A 25671-nucleotide genomic window follows, 5' to 3' on the forward strand; every position below is an offset into this window, starting at 1 on the left:
ACTACAAAACATCATAGAATAGTGCATAAGTACGCGATTTGGGACACACCTAAGTATTTTTGGCTATTGCTACAAATATATCCGTGCTACTTAAGGTTTTGTGGTCCAGGGTCACATTTATTTTTATTAAATAAAAGCAGATTTTGAGAGCATAAAAATCAAAAATATATTTATATTATTATAAGAATAAAATAATTATTTCAAACATTTGACCAAGTGTATTTCCTGTATTTCTGCTGTAATAATAAAAGTGCTGCTTGTTTTCAACAGAAATAGGGAATGCTGATACATTAAAGGGGTCCTATTATGCTCTTTTACAAAGTCTTGATTTTGTTTTGGGGGTGTACTAGAACAAGCTCTCATACTAGGTTGTATTTTTCACATATTTTACATTATTACAACACCTCTCTCCCCAGTCTGGCATGAACGGCTCGAATAGTTCCTGTATTTAGCTGGGCCAGTGTGTGTAGTGATTGGTTAGCTGGGATTGTGTGTGTTGTGATTGGCAGCACTCGATGCCTGGTCGGGAAATGTCACGCCCCTTACCATAGCCGCCTGCCAGCTTCAGTGTAAATATTGCATCAAAATCAAATCAATTTGAGCACAATTTAAACCCGGATGATTGTAACCACTCTAAGTTCGTCTGCCTTGGGAAAGCTAGCGTGTCTCCGACATAGTGATAACACTCGTTGCCTTCTCTAGTGCAGCTCAACCAGGTCTCGTCCCATTCGGCGGTATTTGTGATATCACAAATCCCGGAAAACATGCGTTGTAGTCCAAACGAGTCGTTCGTTGTAGTTTTTGAAAAGTGATTTCTGTTAAATAAAATATCTCCTTTTGAAGTGGACTTTGAGCTTTGTAACTTTGCAGATCTTTTTTATGCTCAAACAGCAACATTACAGACTAACTAAAGTTTAAAGTGCCCCTATTATGGATTTTTGAAAATTACTTTCATGCAGTGTGTAGCACAGCTCTAAATGAATGAAAACATCCTGCAAAGTTTTAAATCTGAAAGTGCACCGTGTATAAAGTTATTGTCGCAGCAGCACAGCTCACAAGCGCTGCTTTATCAGGCATTACAGGCTCATGATGAAATGAAAATGAGAACAATCGGACCAATCACCGCAGATTAGAGTCACGCAAAAGAGGGGTTTGGAAAAATTAATTGTTGAGCTAATCGTTTGGGAGTCGTTGTTGAGCAAATAAAGTAAAAATAAATGCATATTATAAGACAATGAAAGTGTTTTTTTTTTTTTTTTACCTTGCATGCATGTCAACCTGTTGTTGGGGACTCCCAAAACCAAAATATGAACCTTTCATTACCATAATAGGGGCACTTTAAGCACTCTCAAAAAACTCCCCTTAAAATCAGTTAAGCTGTCTATACACGGTTTGATGAATGAATCTCTTACTTGCATCATACGCACATCTGCACTTTGTTGTTTATGAGAGAATTCACATGAGAGCTGAATTCAGTCAGCGAGCACGTGCACTGATGAACCATTCATTACCCATAATAGGGGCACTTTAAATTAGTCAACCACAATTCATTGAAATGTCATGATTTCAGATGTTGCAAGAACTTTGTATTCTTCAGCCCAACAGTGCAATACAAACACTAGTTATTGAAGGGGAAAAAGATCTGATTTCAGACAGCAAATACTTTTAAGTCATCCTGAGGCCCCCTGGTTGAGAACTGCTGTTATAAATGGTCCTGCTGTTTGGTTTAATAAAGATGGCATGTAAATAGAGTTTGATGTCATGCTGGTTTTCATTGATGATGCTTTCTCTCTTCAGCTCCAGCAGGCTGTACAGGAACACCCGGTGGTTCTCTTGCCCAGTCACCGTAGTTACATGGACTTCCTGATGATGTCCTACTTACTCTACATGTGCGACCTTCCCCTGCCGGTGATTGCGGCTGGAATGGGTGAGTGTGGACAGGTCACACTGATGCATTGTGCCAGCCTAAAAACGGTTTTGAGTGTAGCTATTATACAAACACAAGTAGACACACTTTCCAAAAGTATAGTTAATTCTCCTTAATATGTTTTAGTGAACTTTGTAACTGATTTTATAGCCTTTCTTTGGTTCTCTCACAAGTTTTCTTGTTTTATCAGGGTGTTGAGGGTTGACAGTGCCAGCTAGAGCGTCTAAACAATTGACAATCTTTCTGTGTTATATTCAAAATCTTGATACAAGCACTTTGTGGTAGTTTATAAACTTCATATACATAAAACATGATAGTGCCATCTTTTTATTCTAGAATATATACTCTTGTAAAATCATTGTAATTTTGAAGTACCCTGGTTGAATGGGTCAAAGACAGTGTCGCATCAAATTCAGTTTACAAAAGGGATTTTATATACATAGAATGCATATTAAATTCAAGCAAATGTCTAATGTTTCAGATAGATTTTGTGAAAATGTCAAAACATGGGTGGAATAATGTTCCATCATCATTCAGTGTAACATTTATGTAAAAATCAAACAGCATATTTATTGTGACCTGCACTTATTAAAATATACAAAAGAAAAAGTGATCGTACTAAATTATATTTTAAATGATTAAAATCGTCTTGCTGACAAATGAAACCTAACGGTTTGAAGGATTTTGAAGGAAGTTTTAAAATTATTTGAAGTTTAGTTTGAATAAAATCACTATTTTCTTTTCAGTAACGTTTTTATTTCTTTTGATTCAGATTTTATCAATATGTGAGCTTAAACCTGTTGATTTCATGTTATATTCATTACTTATACTGTACTATTTACTAATGGTAAGATGTTTCTGCAGATTTTATGAGCATGAAGTTTGTTGGTGAGATGCTGCGTATGTCAGGGGCTTTTTTCATCCGTCGGTCGTTTGGAGGTGATAAACTTTACTGGGCTGTGTTCTCTGAGTATGTGAAGACCATGCTGAGGGTAAGAGGCTTCATCCAAACAACTGAACACATGAGCAAATCAGTCAACTAGACTGTCCTGTATATGTAAGATAAAATACAGGCTTCATATTGCAGTGGATTTACAGCTTTTCACACCGCTCTTAAAGGGTTAGTTCACCCAAAAATTAAAATTCTGTCTTTAATTACTCTCCCTCACCTCGTTCCAAACCTTCGTTCATCTTCGGAACACTAATTAAGATATTTTTGATGAAATCTGAGATCTCTCTTACCCTCCGTAGACAGCAAGGGTCCTACCACGGTCAAGGCACAGAAATGTAGTAAGAACATCAATAAAGGGGTCATATGATGTTGCTAAAAAGAACATTATTTTGTGTATTTGGTGTAATGCAATGTGTTTATGAGGTTTTAGGTTAAAAAAACACATTTTCCACATACTGTACATTATTGTTGCTCCTCTATGCCCCGCCTTTCTGAAACGCGTCGATTTTTACAAAGCTCATCGATCTGAAAAGTGAGGTGTGCTGTGATTGGCCAGCTATCCAGTGCGTTGTGATTGGCCGAATACCTCAAGCATGTGACGGAAATGTTACGCCCCTTACCATACTGTGATGCCGTGTCCCGACGCGATGAGACAACACCAATAAAATCCATTACAAACGAGGCATTTGTTGCATCCAGTGGGGACATACTGATTATAATGACTTACGCCTGTTTCACACATACTCCATTTGCAGTGCGTATGCAGTACAGAAGCAGCACGGACTCATTTTGCTTTCACACAGAACGCATTTGCAGTCCGCTGCTGATCCGCGGCTGTTTACCACAAACACAACATTTATCCACTATTTTTATTTCAAATCCAAACGTTGTTACTGAAAATGAATTTTCTGCATTGTCATCCTCTTTTATCACAGTTATACAATCGTTCATAGACATATTCACGTTTAAACTTATAAATAAATATAAACAACATATTATTCAATGCATTTGACTTCTAGATTTGTATATTAAGTTGCTCAAGCAAGTGGCAGCACATTTACACACAGCATATAGCCTATTTTTCTTATGTTAAAAGTAAGCTATTATAAATATTTTAAATTAAAACTTACCACTGACAGAAACAGTCGGCTCTCCTGCCATTTCCTTTGATTTAAATCTTTATTACAAGCAATCCTGCTTCAAGAACTTTGTTTTTCTACCTCCACAAGTGCATCTATTATGTTGCCTTGTTTATCTAAAAGTGCAATATTCCTTGTTTTAAACCTAGCCAAAAAGCCACGTGTTAACTGTGAAACACAGTAGACTTTAATTACATCTATTGTGAAATTACTACATTTTCGTGTCAATCCATATTAATTTTTAACACGGACAATGTGCTGTCACTTTAATTCAGTGCGTGCAGCACAGCAAAAATAGACTCGGTGCGTAAACGATCGCTGCACTGCTCCTGGAACGCACTGCCGGACTGCAACCGTGTGCAGTGTGAACGCTCTGGGCTGCGTTTCCCAAAAGCTTCGTAAGCTAAGAAGTTCGTAAAAACGATCATACGGCTGATCTTAATATTACGGTCTGTTTCCCAAAAGCATCGTAACTTAAGTAGCACTTGAAAATCATCGTAGATCTACGGGTGCTCTGGAGTAATCGTAAAGCCCTAAGTGCATCATCGTAAGAAGACAGTCACCTGCAGGACAATCGGCAGATTACACCTTTAACTTTATTCAAGTGCAATATGATTATAGCCTAATTAAACTTTTGATTGTACTTTATTGTACACTTTATTACTTGTTTTTTTTTTTTTTAATTAATTTTTAAATTAAATAATTAAAAAGGGCAGAAAACAAAACAACAACAAAAAAAAATAGAAATACAAATTCTAAATTAAATGACTGAACAAACAAAAAAATGAATAAAAGAAGTAATATAGGAAATATGCTTCAAAGACTGGGAAAAATAGGGATAAACTCAAAAAAATCTGTCAATGACTTGCTGATGTGCACAAAAACCAGCCATGTATTGGACCCGGAAATAACGTCTCTACAGATATTATATACTATAATATATATAGTAGATTAATACTATACTTATAACTATTATATTATATTATATTATATTATATATTATTATAATATAATTATATATTATATATTATATATAATAGAGTATATATTATATTATATCTGAGCTGTCTGGAATGCAGCATTAGGTTAACATTTCAATAAACGAGTGTGTACTACGATTATGAGCCATTCTATAAACTGAAATTTCAGCACTTGACAAATGGCTAGCGACTCCTAAGTAGCACTTAAAGCACGGCTACGTGCGATTGTGTTAAGTGCATTTTTGGAAAACGCACGTGAAACAATAACGAATGTTCGTAAAATGACTCGTAGAAAACGCTCTAAAGCACTAAGATCAATCGTTATCGAGAAACGCAGCCCTGATCCGTTAACATGGGTGCGGAAAAAAAATACACATCGTATACGCACCGCAAATGGAGTATGTGTGAAACAGGCGTTATACTACTGTCTTTTTTACACGTTGCGTTGCATCGCGCTGCGTAAACATAAAACCATGTCTGCATTTGTGATCGGAGAAACAACAAACAACAACTGTGAACTGCTCTGGAACAGTGTTGTAAATACAACTTAACCACTGATTTCTAGTTGTGTCCTCCTTTGGAAGACCAAACAAAGTAGTTTTGCTTTCACAACTAAACACACAGTGTCTCCACAACATGGCAGCGGCAGCAACAATAATACAGCGAGAATAAAAGTTAAGCATTTTTTCTTTGCGTGAACATTTGGGCGGTGTTATGCAAATCTTCCCACATCCTGACATAGACATGTGGGGGCGTGTTTTAATGAGACGTTTTAGGAAGGAGTGGATGAGTCTTAACTTTTATAAATAATTTTGGGTTTGAGACTTTAGTCTTTGCAACTTTACGGATCTATGCACGAACAGCTTGTAACACTCCAAAGAGAAAGGAAAACTTGAAATCGCATCATAAGACCCCTTTTAAATAGTCCATGTGAAATCAGTGGTTCATCAGTAATTTTACGAAGCTACGAGAATACTTTTTGTGTTCAAACATTTTTCAAACATGTTCAAACAAATTTATTCAACGATTTCTTCTCTTCAGGGACAGTTCTCCGCCAATATAGACACATGCGCATTATGTTCCTATGTGCGTAAACAAGGTGAATCGTATGCGTGTTCTACGTCAGCAGCACCGCGTGCATGCATCGATAATGGCGGAGGACTATCCCCGAAGAGAAGAAATCATTGAATGAAGTTGTTATTTTTGTTTTCTTTGCGCACAAAAAAGTATTCTCGTAGCTTCGTAAAATTACGGTTGAACCACTGATGACAATGTCTATACTACGTTTCTGTGCCTTGACCGTGGTAGGACCCTTGCTGTCTACAGAGGGGCAGCGAGCTCTCGGTTTTAATCAAAAATAACTTAATTTGTGTTCCGAAGATGAACAAAGTTCTTACGGGTTTGGAATGACACGAGGATGAGTAATTAATGACAGAATTTTCATTTTGAACCATGGGTAAATATTTTGTGTAGTTGTAAGGGCCCTTGATCAAGACCAGTGTTGGGGAAAGTTACAATTTTGCGTTACTCCCTAAAAAAAGTAATTATTTTTGTTACATAGTTACTTTTTATGTAAAGTACTGTGATGTGTTACTTTTGTATTACTTTTTCTCATCTGGGCTGGGCTTGCATGTTTGTTTTTAATATAAAAAAGTTTAATTTTTGGCAAATGTAAAAGCCCTTTCACACCAAAAGTGAAATGAATAAGCCTCAGGCTGAAGGAAATATAAATTCATGTCTGTACAGTAGAAAGCACAGCTCAAACAAACCTTACAGCTGTGCTGCCATTCTGGATTGCATGAAGAATAGGACACAGGAGAAGAAAGTTCCACACTATGTTATGTTTTTCTAAATATTTTTTTTTTTTCATTTTTGCTTATTAGTATATGGTTGAATTGGATCATCAGAGGTCAGCAGCAGACATTGGTTAATAAAATCTGATTAAATACAGAAAAAAGGATATTTGTGTTATTTACCATATTTAATTATTGCAGGTTTGCGTCATATTTGGAGTTTGCATTTCACTGATTTTTAATGATTTTGAGGAATACTAAATCTGTTTTTGTGCAGGTGAGATGAGTAAATGCATGTTCACATTTAGTCTAGAACTACAGTACAATCATGTTCACACAGCGCACACAACGTCACTGCAATTACTCCCAATTTCTCTCAACATGGCAACACGAGAGCTGTCAGCCAATAAATGGGAAAACAAAGTAACTGGTATTACTGATTTAAAAAAGTAACTCAGATATTTTTTTGTAAATAGAAAAGTAATGTGCTACTTCACTAGTTACTTGAATGTAACATCCATTATACCCAACACTGATCAAGACAGAGTTCAAAGTTCAAACAGGTCGATCCAGTGGGATTTTACAGGTAATAAAGGTACTGCGAGTCATTTTTAGATGACTGTTTACTGTATATCCTTCCATTCTTAAACGGTTGAAAATATGCGTTGTTGAAAAATGATTAACCTGTTGTATGTTGCTTATTCAGAATGGATATGCCCCAGTTGAGTTCTTCTTGGAAGGAACTAGAAGCAGGACGTGCAAATCTCTCACACCAAAGATGGGTAAGTGTACATCGACTATACGTTTGCAACACTTTTTATACAATTTCAAAAACAGACTGTCTGTGCTGCTGTGACTTTTTGGTGTTTAATTTTGATAAAAGCTCTTTGCTGACTTCTCCACGTATTGTGCAGCGTCAAGGCTTTTCCCCACCTTTCGGCCTTTTTTATCGCTGCACAAATAAATTCAAGGTGACAGGAAACATTTTTTTGGTCAGCATTGCTTGCACACAGGAAGTGAGATGCCAGCTGAATGAAATTTCACAGGATTTTCACAATTGAATCTCAGTCCCAGTATGATATAGAGCCCCTGACTAATTTATGGCACAGAGGTTCAAAACGACAGCTTGAAACCTGGAAAGCCTGACGGTGGCAGCTCATCAATCAAACCCAACAAAAGCAAATTTAGATGAATGAGAGAAACAAAACATCTGCCTCTTTGAACACTGTTGGTTTTGTGTCAGCTTCATCTCCCGCTCTCTTTCTCTCACTCTCCCTCAGGTTTGTTGAATATTGTGATGGAGCCGTTTTTTAAAGGAGAGCTGTTTGATGTGAACCTGGTTCCTGTCAGCATCAGCTACGAGAGAATTCTGGAAGAGTCTCTGTATGCCCGAGAGCTGCTCGGTGTCCCGAAGCCCAAAGAATCAACTTCAGTATGCATTGCCTTCTAATATGCATTCCATTACTATTTTTAGCAGATATATAACAACTAAACTTTTCTCTTAATCAGTGTCCTGTTTTCCTAAAGAAATGTTTTTGAAAGAAGACTCTTGTGCTCACCAAGGCTGCATTTATTGTTGTAAAATTCAGTAAAAACAGTAATGTGGTGAAATAATATTATTAAAGTTTTAAATAATGTTTTCTATGTTAGTATATTTTAAAATGTATTTAATTCCTGTGATGCAAAGCGGAGTTTTCAGCATTATTACTCTAGTCTTCAAGTGTCACGTGATCCTTCAGAAATCAATAATTCTAATATGCTGATTTTGTTCCGAACATTTCTTATTATTATTATTATCAGTGTTGTCATTATTATCAGTTGTTCTGCTGAATATTTTTGTGGAAAAGCATGTTTCCTTTTTCAGGATTCTTCAGTGAAAAGAAAGGCTCTTTACTGTCACTTTTAACCAATTCAATGCATCCTTGTTGAATCTCTTAAACAAAACAAAACAAAAACGTACTGACCCCAAATATTTGAACTGTGTAAATATGAATAAATAATTACAGTATTTTACATGTTACGAGTCCATGTAATGGTCAATGGATAATTATAAATAAATATTTGTTTAATACTCAAAATAATCTCTAAAATATCTGTATATCATGAAGCAAAATTGTACAAGATAATTTTGCAGCTGTCTCCTGAATTAAGTTTATTTTCATTTCAGGCATGAAACCTCACTTCACCCAAATAGTATGAAAATGATAGTTCACCCAAAAATGAAAATTCTGTCATTAATTACTCACCCTCATGTCGTTCGAAACCCGTAAGACCTTCGTTCATCTTCGGAACACAAATTAAGATATTTTTGATGAAATCGGAGAGCTCTCTGACCCTCCCGAGACAGCAACGCAACTGAAATGTTCCCAGGTCCAGAAACGTAGCAAGGAGGATGAACTAAGATCTTACGGGTTTGGAACGACATGAGGGTGAGTAATTAATGACAGAATTTTCATTTTGGGGTGAACTATCTGTTGTAGCCATTTAAGAAAGTATTTTTATTTTATATTATTTATGTTTAAATATTATTTGTTTGTGTTTTGTTTAGTTCAATTTGCTAATTAAGAAAATTGTAAACGTCATAAGGGCATGGTAAATTGGACGGCAGGACGCCGGAAGAGGGGAAGTGGGTCAGACATAATTTTTTGACCACTTCGTGCGTTTTTGTTTGTAGAATCCCGTTTTCCGAACGAGTTTCGTTTGGTATAATTTGTATCTTAATTTTAATATGTTTTTTGTTGGTCAATTATTTACCAGAATAAATGGGGCCAAGAATAAGCGTTTCATGGAATGAAGTGCGTTCAAAACAAAGCCCGCTACCATGCTTCCGCGGCCAAACAAAGGCCGAAACACTATCCCTTTAATGTTTGTAAAATTATGCATAGATATTCTGTTTTTTACTGGAACATTTTGAATGGAACATCCAGGACAGACAGACAGACCAAAGGGTTTTTTATTGACATCCATTTCTCAACTCTGTTTCTTTCTCTCAGGGTCTGCTGAAGGCCCGGCGGGTCTTGAGTGAGGACTATGGCAGTATGCATGTGTATTTTGGTCATCCTGTATCTCTGCGCAGTCTGGCAGAGGGAAAAATAAACCGCTCTCAGTACAACCTGCTGCCCAGGTATGACAGCTGCAATCAGCCACGCTCCGAATGTTTTGCTCTAAAAGCCACAAAGCATGCATTTTTGTCATAACAAGCTTTTAAACTTTTACAAACTTTGCTGTAAGCTGTACAAACTGTCCTGACTTGAGTGTTGTTTTTAACAGGTACATTCCTCAGAAACCCAGGGTAGACACTCATGAGTTTCTGAATGACGCTGCGTTCCGTCTGGTGCGCATCCAGGAGGAGAACATGGTTCTGAAGCCCTGGGTTCTCATTGCCACACTGCTGCTACAGAACCCTGACGGCCTGGAGCTCTCCTTCCTCACAGAACAAACAGACTGGCTCAGACACCTGGCACTGGCGTTTGGAGCGTTCTTGGACTGGCCCAGTAAGAGATCACATTATCTCAACCTCAGACTGATCACACAAATCACCAGTGCAATCTATTAAAATGTCTGTAAGTCAGGATGCACAGCTTTAAATCAGTCTACCAGCAAACAAAGCCTGGTTTGCGGAAAAATCGAAACCGGGACTCACCGGGATTTTCCCATGTTGTTTATTTGTTTTTTTTAATCCTATTAATACTTTCCCCTTAAAAGTGCGCTCGCGTCTTTTGCAGCGTCTCGTAAACTTTTACATGCAGTTTACATAAAGGTTTATGTTTACATACTATATGTGTTTGTACTGTGTATATTTATTATGTATATATATAGTACATATAGTATGTAAACAAACTTTTATTTTGAATGCGATTAATCGTGATTAATTGTTTTGCAGCCCTAGTTTATGCTATTAGCTGTCATGCATTATACATTTCAAAAGTCTGGGGTCAGTAAGATTTTGTTATGTTTTTATAATTTATTTGATTAAAAAATACAGTAAAAACAGTAATATTATGAAATATTATTGCATTTGTGTTGCTTAATATTGTGAAAACCGTGATAAATTTTTTCAGGAATCTTTGATGATTAAAGTAAAAGAAACAAACAAAAAATAACAGCATTTATTGAAATATAAATGTTTTTATGCTGTTATTCCATCCTGAATAAAAGTCATAAAACAAATAAAATAAAAATCTTACCGACCCCAAACTTTTAAACGTTAGAATTTATACCATTTATCAATCTTGATTCGTGCTCATTTCTTCATACACGAATATATATTTAACATTAGAAGTTGTATAAATGAATATTAGCTGTTGTATCATAAATAAACCAGAATTAACAGTTGACAACAGTATAAAATCAAGTTTTCATCAAAAGTCCTGTATAAAAATCATATCAAATGTAATAACATACAGGTAAAGTGTTTGTATCCGTGAGTGAAGATCTCTAAATTTGAAAGCTTAGCAGCGAGAGATGTATGAAATTGTATCCTATTATCATATATCATGTTCTTCAAATTTTCTCAGTATGGCAAAAATGATCATGCATATCATGCATATGCAGAATCTGCTTAGATAAAGGAAAGATGCTCGATGAATAATTCATTACAGAGAAATCCAGTAGCTCAATCTAAGCTTACGTGACCTTAATTTGAACAATCCCCAATAATATGATCTCTCTCTCTCTCTGTGTGTGTAGATCATGAGGCCTGCAGTGAAGTCGTCAGCTGTAGTTTAGCTCTACACAGACACCTGTTGAGCGTGTCTGCAGGCCACGTTCAGCTGAACGTCACGGATGCACCACAGGACGAGACCACACCAGAGGAAGCCGTGTTTCACCGAGCGGTCGTTGTGCTCTCTTGCGCCTCCTACAGGAACCAGATCTTACACGTGTTTCTGAGACCTGCTCTCTTAGCGGTGGCCATGCAAAGCGCAAACTCCAATAGAAAAGGTGTGCGAGAAATATGTTTTATGAATGTTATTTTACTCTGGATTAGTGTATTTTACCAATCACAACGTAATTTGTGTTCTAGATGACGTCTACAACTGTTTCAACTTCCTGAGGAACATGTTCTCCAATGAATTTATTCTTTGCCCTGGGGACTCCGTTCAGGTTAGACCACATTAACAAACTGTTTTCGCCACCAAAATTTGTTGCTGAAAATTTGAGATTCATAGGCTGTTTCACTCGTTCAGTTGAAACTTACTCAAATCACGAGTCCTTAAAAGATTTTCACCTCTAGTCTGTACTCAAATGTCTTTTCATGACGTGTGTATGTGTTTTTTTTTGTAGGACTTTGAGGAAGCGTGTTATTTGCTTATGAAGCGTGGCGTGTTGCAGGTATTGGAGCATGAGATTGTGATGTCAGCGAGCGGTCACAGCACCCTTGCTTTCCTGTGTTCGGTTCTGGACCCCTTCCTGCAGGGATACCAGGTGACACCTTACACACAATGTGCAAATGTACACTACAGTGCAAAATTTTGGGGGTCAGTATGATTTTTCTTTCTTTCTTTCTTTCTTTAAATTATTAGTTTTATTCAGCTAGGATGCTCAATAGTGTTTGGTACCGAACACGGTACTTTTAAGGGTACCGACCGAATTGCGTCGGTACTACCGAGTACCGATTCACGTTAAATCAATCGATGCCAAATTTCGGTATCTGAGAACGCATCTGGGCACATACGCTACAGAGAGAAAGAGAGAGCCTGTGACGTGATGTCACCCCTGCAACTCGTTCAAACAACACACAGGGCAAACCGAAATGTTCTGAAGTGTTGTTACATTTCTAGGGCCTTATGGTTTCTGCGAAAACGTGGACGGGATCCATTCATAAAAACATAATTTACTCTATAGTGCTGAATGCCACGGAATTCGCAAATTTTGGACGAATAATTCAAAAGTAGCCACTGCCACTTAATTCGAATCGCGATTTGAACTAGTGTCTGTGAATATTAAAATGCAAAAAGACGGTTTAAATATGAATCCTGCATGTTCCGCTTGCCTCTGTATGTATGAATGGCAAAAATGCGGTTTTGTTTACTACACAAATACTGAAGCACGCGTGATGCTCGCGGTGATTTTCGGCCTCTGCGTCTCACTATATGACGACATGAACACAAAAACTGAATCTCCAGAGCTGCTGTGAGAGTCACTTCGCAATAATTTTACCGTTTAATTTGAGAAAACTAGCATCATCATACTGTATACACACAGAAACTTCATGGCAACCTGTCAAAATAAAAGTACGGTTTAGCATGTAACAGAAATATATTACTCTTGTATTACATTTGTACAGTATAATGTACATCTTTAAATATTCCATTTTCTATCAAATTTAAATAAAACAATTAAATTATAAAAATAAATATTGCAACCAGATTAATCACTTAATTGTAGAAAGAAATAATACAATTATTAGCCTATTAAAATTTTTTTTTAAAGGAATATGCACACAATTTTTCTTTCATGTATTAATTTCAACAGTAAAGCTCAGTTTGTTTGCCAAAAAAAAAGGAATATGCACACAATTTTTCTTTCATGTATTAATTTCAACAGTAAAGTTCAGTTTGTTTGCCAAAAAATAAAAGGGTTTAATTTTCATTTGATTTAAAATAAAAGTTTAATGCCTTCATTTGATTTTCAAAAAAATTAAAACAAGAATTTCTGGGGGGGAAAAAAAGAAAGAAAGAAAAGGTTTGTAGGGCCCTATTGTTCATAATGTTGAAATTTAGATTTTTTTGGACTTATTTTTTCACTGAAATAAATGTTTTTGTAATTACACAGAGAGTAAAGTACCGAAAAAAGGTACCGATACCGGTACCATACCGGTTAAAATGTGAACGGTACCCAACCATAATGCTCAATCAAAACAGAGAAATCCTGAAAAAAATGTATCAAGATTTCCACAGAATATTAAGCAGCATAATTGTTTTCAACATTTATAATAATAGGAAATATTTCTTGAGCAACAAATCAGCACATTAGGCTACGTTTACATGACAACGGAAAAGTGTCACGTATACACGTCAACGTTTTCAAAACGATTCGTGTTTTGGGTGTTTACATGGAAACGATAATGGTAGCGTTTTCAAAAATATGCATTTTCAGTCCCCAAAACGCCGTTGTCGTGTAAACATACAGGCAAAACACATAAAAGTTTCCAGTTTTTGGCTGAAAACTTTGTCGTGTAAACGGCCCCTTAGACTGATTTCTGAAGGATCATGTGTCCCAACACCGAAGACTGGAGTGATGATGCTGAAAATTCAGCTTTTCATCATAGGAATAAATTACATTTTTAAAATATTATTTTTTTCCAGACAATATTACTATTTTTACTGTATTTTTATCAAATAAATGCAGTCTATGTGAGCAGACTCTGTGAGGTTTCACATAAAAAAAAAACTTACTGACCCCAAACTTGTGATTTTTAGTATACAGTTTTTTTTATAATATCTACAGGAATAGTTAAGGCAACGACTAATAGCTCCAGACAAGCAATGACTCTCAAAACTGTCCTAATACTATAGCTACTATTACAACACCACCATATCTTGGTTCTGTAAAACATTGCAAAACCAATGTTACAAGCAGAAACAAAGCAGCCTTGGCATCTGTTTTCAAACATTCCCAATCTTAACATCTCTCCAGCTCTGGAAGGCTTTTCCAATATTGGAAAAGGGTCTGATCATAACCCTTATTTTTTCAGTTACATTCTTAACATTTTCCTCTTTGGTAATTTCTCCACCAAATCTCTTTGTACATCTCTCCTCCCCCTAAATGCCCCCTATTGCTAATTTGCTAAAAGGGTGTTGTAGTGCTTGGTCGGATCCATCCGATCCACTTTGTGTTTCCCCCTAATTTGACAGCCAGGACTATGTACAAACACAATATTTTTTTTCAGCATGCATGTAGAACAGACAGCTAGCAAATATTCACATAATTGCTAGTTTGGGTGTTGATAAGGTTGTAGGACTCAAGGCAATTTTTTTTGAAGTTCTTGGTCTTGTCAACATATTGACAACATTTGTACTCGGTCTAGTCTCGGTCTCAGTCTCAAAGCACTCTGGATTTAATTTCAAGGCCGGTCAAGACCACGACTGCGGGAATATTTTACTAAATCGCCGGTGCCTTGTCTGATTTATTTGTTAACATCTTTCTGTGATTGGATGTAAAACTTCCTGCTTCAAATGCGATCAATAACTTGTTTGTAATTTGATTTCAGAAATGAACGTGTCAAACTGTGTCAAAAATGTCACCAAAATGAAAACAAATGCTCACAAAATGCAAGATATTATTGCATAAAAAGTGCTTGTATAAGATCTTGTGTTTTATATTGTAACATTTGATATAATTAAGCAATATCACCAAATGATCAATAAGCAAGAAATTAATATTAAGTGACTTACCTTTCAGATAACAGTTTTTGTGTTTACCAATTCGTTCACCAATGAAAATAGTTCCAAACAGCTCTCAACTTGGTCTCCGTTTAAGTAGTCTAACTACAACATTAGTTGTTGATTTCAATTTTAATAGTGTTTCTCAGAAATCACTTACTGCACATTTAACTGTATAATCCTGTTTAATTCTTAATTGGTTTTCACATTCTTAGGTTTAATAACTACGGTCATATTAAGTTAGTGTGGTCTTTGTGCAGGTGGTGTGTCGCTGTCTGTGTGAGGAGACTAATGAGAACCTGACCGAGAAGGAGTTTATTCCTGCTGTGAGGAGTTTTGCACTGAAACTCATATTAGCAGGTAACACAGGATGACAGTGTTTTGTGTGTGGAAGTTTAAACTGTTTGCACCTGGTATTGATATCTGTCTCAACTGATCTGATTATGCATGTCCCTGGGTCCTGCACTGTGTCCGCTTGCGATTAGATCTGCTAGAGGTGTTGCAATTGGTTTGAAATTCCAATCTTCTGTTATATGTGTGTTTGTCATCATGGCATCAGGTCGTCTGAAGTGTTGTGAAGCTTTATCCTCAGACCTGCAGAAGAACGCTCTAGCAGCCCTTCTGAGGCTCAAAGCCGTGAGGAAGGTCAAAGTGTAAGTCCATCTACATACAGTCTCCGTTTCATTAGACGTGTTATGGGCTTTTGAAGTGTTATGGTTGTTTAACTGATGTGAATTCTCTCTCACAGAGGAGATCAGGTGACGTTGAAGGTAAACAAGATTGCAGTGAACTCATTGGAGGATACGCTGGGTAAGAGTAACGTCAATCAAAATAGCTGGTGTTCAAGTATGGCAATGTTGAAATAGCAATCTTCTAACATACTAGTCTAATCATTTCTGCAGTATATAATATGTGCATTCTAAGTTGATCTGACTATCTTTTTTGGGGTTGTTTTATTGGTCTGTAAAGTATTACATAATTTTTTACACCAAATAAAAAATGAAAAACAGTTATTTAGCATTTCAAGCTGTTACTATGCTTAAAAATCCATGTGATGAGGTCATTTGACTACAAATGTAGCATACTAATGTTTATAATAATATAAATAAATATAAATATATATATATTTGTTTATTTATTTATAATGGAATGCCTTCTGTGTCACCAATGTTGTTATTGTTAAGTAAAACTATTAAAAATATGTTTTGGTAATTCAAATAAAGCTGAAATGAAATAACATAAATATTGGATGAAAAATTCAGCTGAAAACTGAAAAGTTTAAGTTGAAGTATTGCAATTACTAAAACTAAATTAAAGCTACTGTAAACAGAAGTAGAAAAAAAACTAATAAAAAAGACATAAGCAAATAAAAAAATTAAATGCTATACTATAATAGTATATAAATAATACAAAGATCCTGTCACATACTATTTTTTTTAATAATAGTTGGCAATATTCTGTGTAAACTGTTCAAAGTCCCAGTAAATCAACCCTAATTTTTTTATCAACCCTTGTTTTATTGTGTAATATAATATTAGATTTACATGGATTTAATTACTGAATTGTTTAGCAAAAGCACAATTTTGCTGGAGCGAAAGAGCATTATAGAGCATTAAGCCTCGTACACACCGGGACGATTATCGCGCGCGCTTATCGCTGGCAATATTCTGTGTAAACTGTTCAAAGTCCCAGTAAATCAACCCTAATTTTTTTATCAACCCTTGTTTTATTGTGTAATATAATATTAGATTTACATGGATTTAATTACTGAATTGTTTAGCAAAAGCACAATTTTGCTGGAGTGAAAGAGCATTATAGAGCATTAAGCCTCGTACACACCGGGATGATTATCGCGCGCGCTTATCGCCAACGTTTTTCGACGCGTCTTTTGTGTTCATACCCAAGCGATTTTCGCTGCCGATGAGCCGAGTGAACGTGCAAATTCACTCCCTGACATTAGATGGTGCTTAATAAAAAATGACGCTTTTACGCCTCGCGTTTTGCGTGTCGGTGTGCACACTCACATTGGCGCCCTTTGTTTAGTCACGAGGCGTTAAACGTCGGCGATAATCAAGCACGATATTCGTCCCGGTGTGAACAAGCCTTGAGATTGGTATGAATAAAACTTTGATTTTTGTAACTAAAATGACATGCAAAAGACTCCAAATTCATACTTATGAATGTGACTAGTTTTACAGTTTACACAAAAAAGTTAATGTACTCATGTTTTAATAACTGCAGTAGCCTATTACCGCTGATATGTGTTCAGAAATAAAAGATTATTTAAAATAGTCAGCACCATAAGAAACGTCATACAATTTATTTAAAAAATTTGTAGGTAAAAATTAATAGATGTCAAGTAAACTTTGAAGGACTTGTTTTATAAGATGGTCCCAAAAAACATTATTTTACAACGAGTACTATTAAAGAATCTTTTATAGATTTATGTATATACAAAATAGCTTTTTTTTTTTAGGTGAGTTTGAAAGTTGAATTATATTAAATGTTTGCATTTGTATCGAGTGAATGCAACAACCACAAGATCTAAATATATAAGCTAATAGGTAAAACGTAAACTAGTCAATGCACACACATATTTAGAAATGAAATAATTCAAAATATTTTAAAAATAAACGATGAACTATAGTAATTCTGCAGATTTTTTTGGCCAAGATTTGATTGCTTGCTTTTAAAACGCAATAATTTGCTCTTTAAGAAGTAAAGTTTTCAAAGTTTCCTTGGAGAATTCGTTTGTTTCACTGTGACCCAGTTCTTGTCTCGCTGTGCCGTACTGCCATGAGCTCCTGCATCTTCGTTCTATTTTACAGCTACGCTTGTTTACTTTACTTTTCCTCTGTAACACAGGAGGTAAAATTCCTACCCTGAAGCCCATCCTCGCTCGACTGTAGTCGCATACGCACACGTGGGGTCTCTGGCGGGCCAAACCAAACTAAACTGCCTTCATTAATATAATGCCAAATTTTGCAAGGTGGCATGGCTTCGCTGACTACAAAGGTTACCTGTCATCGAGCTTTAAAGGGACGTCACGGGTTTGCCATCTGGGACGCCCACGCTGTGCTAGAAGCACTCTTTTTATCTCTCTCCCTCTCTAAAATATTTTAAAAATAAACGATGAACTATAGTAATTCTGCAGATTTTTTTGGCCAAGATTTTATTGCTTGCTTTTAAAACGCAATAATTTGCTCTTTAAGAAGTAAAGTTTTCAAAGTTTCCTTGGAGAATTCGTTTGTTTCACTGTGACCCAGTTCTTGTCTCGCTGTGCCGTACTGCCATGAGCTCCTGCATCTTCGTTCTATTTTACAGCTACGCTTGTTTACTTTACTTTTCCTCTGTAACACAGGAGGTAAAATTCCTACCCTGAAGCCCATCCTCGCTCGACTGTAGTCGCATACGCACACGTGGGGTCTCTGGCGGGCCAAACCAAACTAAACTGCCTTCATTAATATAATGCCAAATTTTGCAAGGTGGCATGGCTTCGCTGACTACAAAGGTTACCTGTCATCGAGCTTTAAAGGGACGTCACGGGTTTGCCATCTGGGACGCCCACGCTGTGCTAGAAGCACTCTTTTTATCTCTCTCCCTCTCCAACAAACTTGACAGCAGGTTGCCGTGTCTCTGATCGGCCTTCGATCTTCAGTGTGTCTTTATCAGATGAGTTTTAAACTGCTCTGATGTTGCCAAGTATATTAAGGCAGTGACACTTTTGATTTTTTTTTTCACATTTGAACATCCGTTTGCGTGCGTTTTATCTATGTCTGCACTAAAGAGCCTTCGCTTTGATTTGATACACTGTTACGGTTTGTTCTCACTGGATTTGTGTTGGGTCCGTTATCTTTTCTTCGTGACTTGTCTGAATTGAACGGTTTTCTTTTGCTCTCTAAATATGGCCGTCTTGCGTTTGCTACAGATCAAGGTTTTTAGGGATCATGTTACAAAAATAGGTCACTCAAAAGTGGTTTAACTCCTTCAGAGCTAAAGAAAAGATTGTCTTTTTGTATCTGCTCTCATAAAGGAAACTTGTAGTTAAAAGAACAGTTCACTCAAAAATAACAATTTGCTGAAAATGTACTCGCTGTGCTAGAAGCACTCTTTTTATCTCTCTCCCTCTCCAACAAACTTGACAGCAGGTTGCCGTGTCTCTGATCGGCCTTCGATCTTCAGTGTGTCTTTATCAGATGAGTTTTAAACTGCTCTGATGTTGCCAAGTATATTAAGGCAGTGACACTTTTGATTTTTTTTTTCACATTTGAACATCCGTTTGCGTGCGTTTTATCTATGTCTGCACTAAAGAGCCTTCGCTTTGATTTGATACACTGTTACGGTTTGTTCTCACTGGATTTGTGTTGGGTCCGTTATCTTTTCTTCATGACTTGTCTGAATTGAACGGTTTTCTTTTGCTCTCTAGATATGGCCGTCTTGCGTTTGCTACAGATCAAGGTTTTTAGGGATCATGTTACAAAAATAGGTCACTCAAAAGTGGTTTAACTCCTTCAGAGCTAAAGAAAAGATTGTCTTTTTGTATCTGCTCTCATAAAGGAAACTTGTAGTTAAAAGAACAGTTCACTCAAAAATAACAATTTGCTGAAAATGTACTCAAGTCATCAAAGATGTAGATGAGTTTGTTTGTTCATCGGAATAGATTTGGAGAAATATAGCATTACAGTGCATCACTTGCTCACCAATGGATCTTCTGCAGTGAATGGGTGCCGTCAGAATGAGAGTCCAAACAGCTGATAAAAACATCACAAGTAATCCACATTTAACATCTTATAAACTGAAAATCTGAATGTTTCTAATAAACAATGTTTTTAACTTAAAACCTTTGCTTCCAGCTAAAATACATGTCCATAATATTGTGTTGTCTACTGGACTTGGACATGTATTTTGGCCAAAAGTGACGATTTAAAGTTAAAACGCCTTAATGATGGATTTGTTTGGACATGCAGCTTTTCACTTCTCAAGACGTTAATTGATGTGGATTATTATGACGTTTTTATCAGCTGTTTGGACTCTCGTTCTGACAGCACCCATTCACTGCAGAGGATCCATTGGTGAGCAAGTGATGGAATGATAAATTTCTCCAAATCTGTTGGAAAAACAAACTCATCTACATCATGGATAGCCTGATGGGGAGTAAAATTTCAGCTAATTAAAATTTTTGGGTCAACTTCTCCTTGATTAACAGAAAGGTTAATCTCTTTATTGCCATGTACAGTGTTTACATGCATGTTGTAAACTACAGCTTTTCTGCTACAAAATAATGCATAATGAATCGACAGGTTTTATTTTATGTATTACTGCATTGTTTGGATATTTCACCCTATCGTTCAATAATTAATATGATCAAATATTTTTTATTATTAAAAACGATCAGACGATACAGAGGCATGTCGCACGAAACTGCTGAATCTCCGTTCGCTCTGTTTAATGCTCCTCTAATGTTATTTCAAAGCATTATATCCATTTTTCAGATTTAGTAAATTAAGTCATACTGACCCAGATTTCAATACTAGACAAAATTCAACTTTTAAAATTGTGGTGATGCCGTGTCGGATTCAGCTTCTAAAACTTAACTACAAAGTTTAGATACATTTGTGCTGCACTTTTTCTAGGGGAAAAAAAATCTAAAATGTGCCCATTGTGTGAATTTGAATGGGAATTCAGGTATATTTTTATCCCAAATTTTGGACTGATCATCAGACATTGTTTGTCTGTAATCACTGAATGGATGATGCAACCACAAAACGCAAGCCATAAGTAAAGCCATAGCGTTCATCCATTCTGGGTTTGGGTCGATTCTTGCACAGTTCATCAAATTAAGTAAAAAAGCTAAAACCATATTTATGTTTACACTGACAAGCAGCTTTTTACATAATTAGATGAATTCATCTTGAAATGGTTTTGACAAAAATTGTGGAAATCATTCCTTTTGACTTTTGGACATTTCGTTTTTTTTTCTATGGATTGAGTGTCTTTCTAATAATGTTAATATTGTGATTGAACAGTGCTTCTGTCTGATCATTTTTGGAGAAATGCCACTAAAACTAAAGATTAAACATGCATTAATGCTAAGTGAAACCCAAATGCTCACCATATTTTGTGTGTTTTTGTAATATGTACTGTATATGATCAGTATTTCTGTTTTTCTCCAGCCATTTTGATTGTTTTAAATACCTTTTACCCAGCATTTAGTTAACGCTGTGATGCAAAGCTGAATTTTCAGCAACATTACTCTAGTCTTCAGTGTCACGTGATCCTTCAGAAATCATTCTAATAGGCTGATTTAATGCTCATGAAACATTTGTTGAAAACTGTTGTGCTGCTTTCTCTTTTTTTTTTATGGCGACATGGAGAAATTTTGTGGAGAATCTTTGATGAACAAAGTTAAAAAAACAACCGCATTTATTTGAAATTGAAGTCTTTTGAAACATTAAACAGTCTTTACTGTCACCTTTGATCAATTTAATTTGTCTTTATGTAATAAAAGTAATTTAATTTCTAAAAAAAATAATACTGTTATTCAAATTTTGAACAGTCCATGTTGGAAATTGGTCTCCCAAGATAAAGGTTTGGACATAGCTACTAATTTCTTTACTATTACTGTTTCACACGCTTTAGAATAATAGCCCACTCAAGTTATTAAAGTCATTGAAATTATGAAATAACACTAAATGGAAATATCATAAACTCATGTTAACTTCCATTTTTTCTAAATTACAGCCTTGCCACTTTTGACATTTCATCAGTGTCGTGAGATGCATCATGGGATGCGATGCAAACTGTATTAAGGGAGTTTACATTCACACAGGACTCTTCTTTACTAAAATAATTAATGCTTTTGTTTTAAAATACAGTAACACTTTTTTTTAAATCTTCCAAATCAAGTCTAAATAATCTGCTAGTCCAATAAAAAACAGTTCAGAATCTTAGTTTAGAAAGCTTTTATCCCATCCTCATTCTTGATGTTGTGGTTTTAACAGTGTTGTCCTCTAGATGGCAGACTTGGATGTGAATTTACCAGCTCACATTAAGCAGCCAGTATATTTTGGCCAGTTTGGTCCTTTCACCAAATTTGTGCAGCCAAGCAAAACATTTTACTCATATTTCCTTCCCATTTCATTCATCTCTTCAACAGGATACCAATCAATATGCCAGCAATCTCTTCCACTGAGAACAGGACATGTTGTTCTTGACATTTCCAGTTCTCATTCTGTAGCTACAGTTCTGCATATTGAATCGGTTTAAATATCCTGTATTTTCTTATAGTTTTGTTTGATTGATTAGGCTCATTTAGCAGAACACATTCAACAAATTAACATTAAGTCCTGCTGTTTATTCTGCCACGTGGAACTGGGAATATTGGCGGTAAAATGTCATAGCAAATGCAAACAACGTACCTTAATCTGAGAACACACTGCATTATAATTTGACGCAAACACAACCAGAGCCCTTCTCCATGGGGAGCCATCAAAATCCGCTCAAAAGTGTATTACTTTGAATGGAAGTCAATGGCGGAGATGCTTCAGTATGCTGAATAAACTGATTTTGTGGAAACAGCTTGCCTCGTAATAAATTTCACGCCTTGCAGCTAATCTTCAACATGTTTTGCATGCCATATTGGGAGTGAGCTATACTTGGAATTTGCTACAAAAAATAGTAGTTTCATAATTGAAATCACAGTTTTGCAGGAGAGATTTGTTTGCAGCCATGCATTCATTTCTATGGTCAGGCTTTTGTACAATGCTGAAATGACGTCATAGCTTGTATATGATTGACTCTCAAGGCTCATTCATTTTGACCAAGTTCAGCTTTTTTTTTCAGTGACACGCATTCAAGAGTTTGCCATTTCCACCTCTTACAGAAAATGTCTGATGAAACAGAGACTGTGAGGTCTGTTCAGTGTCATACTGCCTTAAGGTCACATCTAATTGTCACAGCCCAGACTTTTTGTCCACTGGGGATTTTTTCAGTCACTGCACATATTTTCAGTGTTTCATCATCTGATGATATCAAACACATTGGCAACGTCTAAAAGTAACATGTCGCATATTTAAAAAAGCGGTGCAGGCAGCGGGGGTGCGCACACATGCTGGGTGCGATGCCGGGAAATGGCACTGGCTAAGCTCATGAATATTAAAAAGGTTATGAACAAATAAGTGAAAATAATGTATTGCTTTGTAAATATGTGATATATTTAAATTGTCTCTATAAAGTATTTTACCACAAGCATGTGCATAATGGCGTTTCTTGAAGGAGTAAAAATGCTGTCTAAAAGAAGCAAACAATTCCTACTGAGAAAAATGCATTGTAGGCATGCATGTAAAGAAATATACTGTTACATACAAAACATACTTGCAAATCTTGGCTGCATGATTGCTTATATTGTTGCCAAATGTGAACATTGTCACATGGCTCTCTCTCTCTCTATCTCTATACATGTATGTATACCAGGGTCAGAATGGGGGCACCAAAATGAACAGAAATGCCCCACAAATTCCAGATAATGGGGGAATAATTACACTGTAAAAAACAATTCCGTAAAATTTACGGTAAAAAAACGGCAGCTGTGGTTATTAAAATAGCGAAATAGCGGGGTATTAAAGAATTCGCGACTCGACAGTGCAGGGAAGGCCGGCTTTAACTTAAATTTACAGTAAAATACCGTGATTTCATTAACTGATATAATGTTAATATACCAACCTATTAAAGTACTGAAATCTGTTTTGTACCTTTGTAATACACTGATTACCACCAAATGCAGGTGGTGATGAGAAAGTCACATGATGAACCAAAGCCCATCACAAGCAGCTTTTAAATAATAACATATATAGAAGGTGCACAGTGTCATTCACACAAACACTAAACACCATCATGGTAACACACATGAAACTGAAATCATGCAATAAACATTCATTTAACAACATTAAGTGTAAAACACAACCCTAATATACAAAACTGATAAGAACAAACTAAGAAGAAACATAGTTAATTATAATCAATCACACGTTTCTGTTGAGCTTATGAATGCAATGGCCAATCAGAAGCATTTATATGGGAAACCACACAACCCAAAAGTGGGACGAAATAGCGGGGTATTAAAGAATTCGCGACTCGACAGTGCAGGGAAGGCGTAGTCTCAGCCTCAGATGTCACGCCCACAGACCGTTGACTGAACGTCTGATGCATATTGCACACAAAATTGAAAACACTTTCGAAGTCCTCATCGGATTGGTTAAATTATACAGGATCCTTTAATGTTCTGCCTAGAAACAAAGATGTTGTGATGCCAAACCCCCTCATGGAAGAAGAAAGCCGTTGTGTATATAACTGTGACAATGAGCGCTTCAGGATCAACTGAACACTGGATTTTCAAAAGTATGTGAAATATTTAAAGTTTGCAGCATAGAATCTTTAAAATACGTCCAAGTGTTTTATACGACGGTCTGTTATTGTGGGAACATTTCCATGCCCCTAAACCATAAAAGGCCGTATGACTGACAGGTAAAGCAACCAATCACATTTCGTTTTGTGCTGCGTCATGCCTTTTGGGCAGGCCTTGTCCATTCAAAGTGGCCAAAGTTCCCAGACCTTCTGCCGTCAGTCTGAAGGTCTGGCTATGCGAGACCTTTGCTTTTCTCTGCACGTAAAATAATGCTAATGAGTGCAGACATTAAGCAGACTGCATTTATATCCATCACAACATTGTTTTCATCCGCGTCAAATCAAATATGTCATCTAAGCCTATTCTGTACATTAGACCATACACACTTCTCCATGGTTTGAATAGGTGTGAATAGATCCATAGGAACTCGTCATTTCAATTTCTTGGCCTTTAAGTCGCTCAGTGTCATATTCACAGCTTAAAATTGAAACAAAAAAAATAATTGGTTTTTGCTTTGCATTTGAATACTCAGGAAATGAGAGGATTTGTTAAAGCAGCCTCCCGCGGTCGTCACAACCAGTCACCGAATCTTCAGGGGCTAATTAACCCACCACAGGCTTGTGTATATAACTGTGACAATGAGCGCTTCAGGATCAACTGAACACTGGATTTTCAAAAGTATGTGAAATATTTAAAGTTTGCAGCATAGAATCTTTAAAATACGTCCAAGTGTTTTATACGACGGTCTGTTATTGTGGGAACATTTCCATGCCCCTAAACCATAAAAGGCCGTATGACTGACAGGTAAAGCAACCAATCACATTTCGTTTTGTGCTGCGTCATGCCTTTTGGGCAGGCCTTGTCCATTCAAAGTGGCCAAAGTTCCCAGACCTTCTGCCGTCAGTCTGAAGGTCTGGCTATGCGAGACCTTTGCTTTTCTCTGCACGTAAAATAATGGAGATCATTATTAAGCTTATTATCTTTCATATTGCTTATTATCTTTCATATATGTAAACAGTAGTGTTAGCTACTTTGAAGCAGAAACTTTAATACGGTTGTCTGCTTAGAATTAAAAATGTTTTATGGTTTCATT

General features: G+C 36.3%; 1 protein-coding gene across 1 annotated transcript in view; it reads left to right on the plus strand.

The window, feature by feature from the left end:
- gnpat (glyceronephosphate O-acyltransferase) overlaps window positions 1–18279 on the plus strand; it is a 21111-nt gene extending 2832 nt beyond the window's left edge. Inside the window, exons 4-16 of the mRNA XM_016482507.1 lie at window positions 1798–1927; window positions 2792–2919; window positions 7498–7573; window positions 8072–8223; window positions 9785–9915; window positions 10062–10285; window positions 11481–11732; window positions 11815–11894; window positions 12075–12215; window positions 15436–15535; window positions 15735–15828; window positions 15924–15985; window positions 18041–18279. Coding sequence (XP_016337993.1) covers window positions 1798–1927; window positions 2792–2919; window positions 7498–7573; window positions 8072–8223; window positions 9785–9915; window positions 10062–10285; window positions 11481–11732; window positions 11815–11894; window positions 12075–12215; window positions 15436–15535; window positions 15735–15828; window positions 15924–15985; window positions 18041–18084 — 1614 coding nt within the window. The 3' untranslated portion in view covers window positions 18085–18279. The remainder of the gene's footprint in view (window positions 1–1797; window positions 1928–2791; window positions 2920–7497; window positions 7574–8071; window positions 8224–9784; window positions 9916–10061; window positions 10286–11480; window positions 11733–11814; window positions 11895–12074; window positions 12216–15435; window positions 15536–15734; window positions 15829–15923; window positions 15986–18040) is intronic.
- The last annotated feature ends 7392 nt before the right edge of the window (window positions 18280–25671 follow it).

This window comes from Sinocyclocheilus anshuiensis, unplaced genomic scaffold (genome assembly GCF_001515605.1).
Source record: "Sinocyclocheilus anshuiensis isolate Anshui unplaced genomic scaffold, SAMN03320099.WGS_v1.1 scaffold617, whole genome shotgun sequence".
Classification (NCBI taxonomy): Eukaryota; Metazoa; Chordata; class Actinopteri; order Cypriniformes; family Cyprinidae; genus Sinocyclocheilus; species Sinocyclocheilus anshuiensis.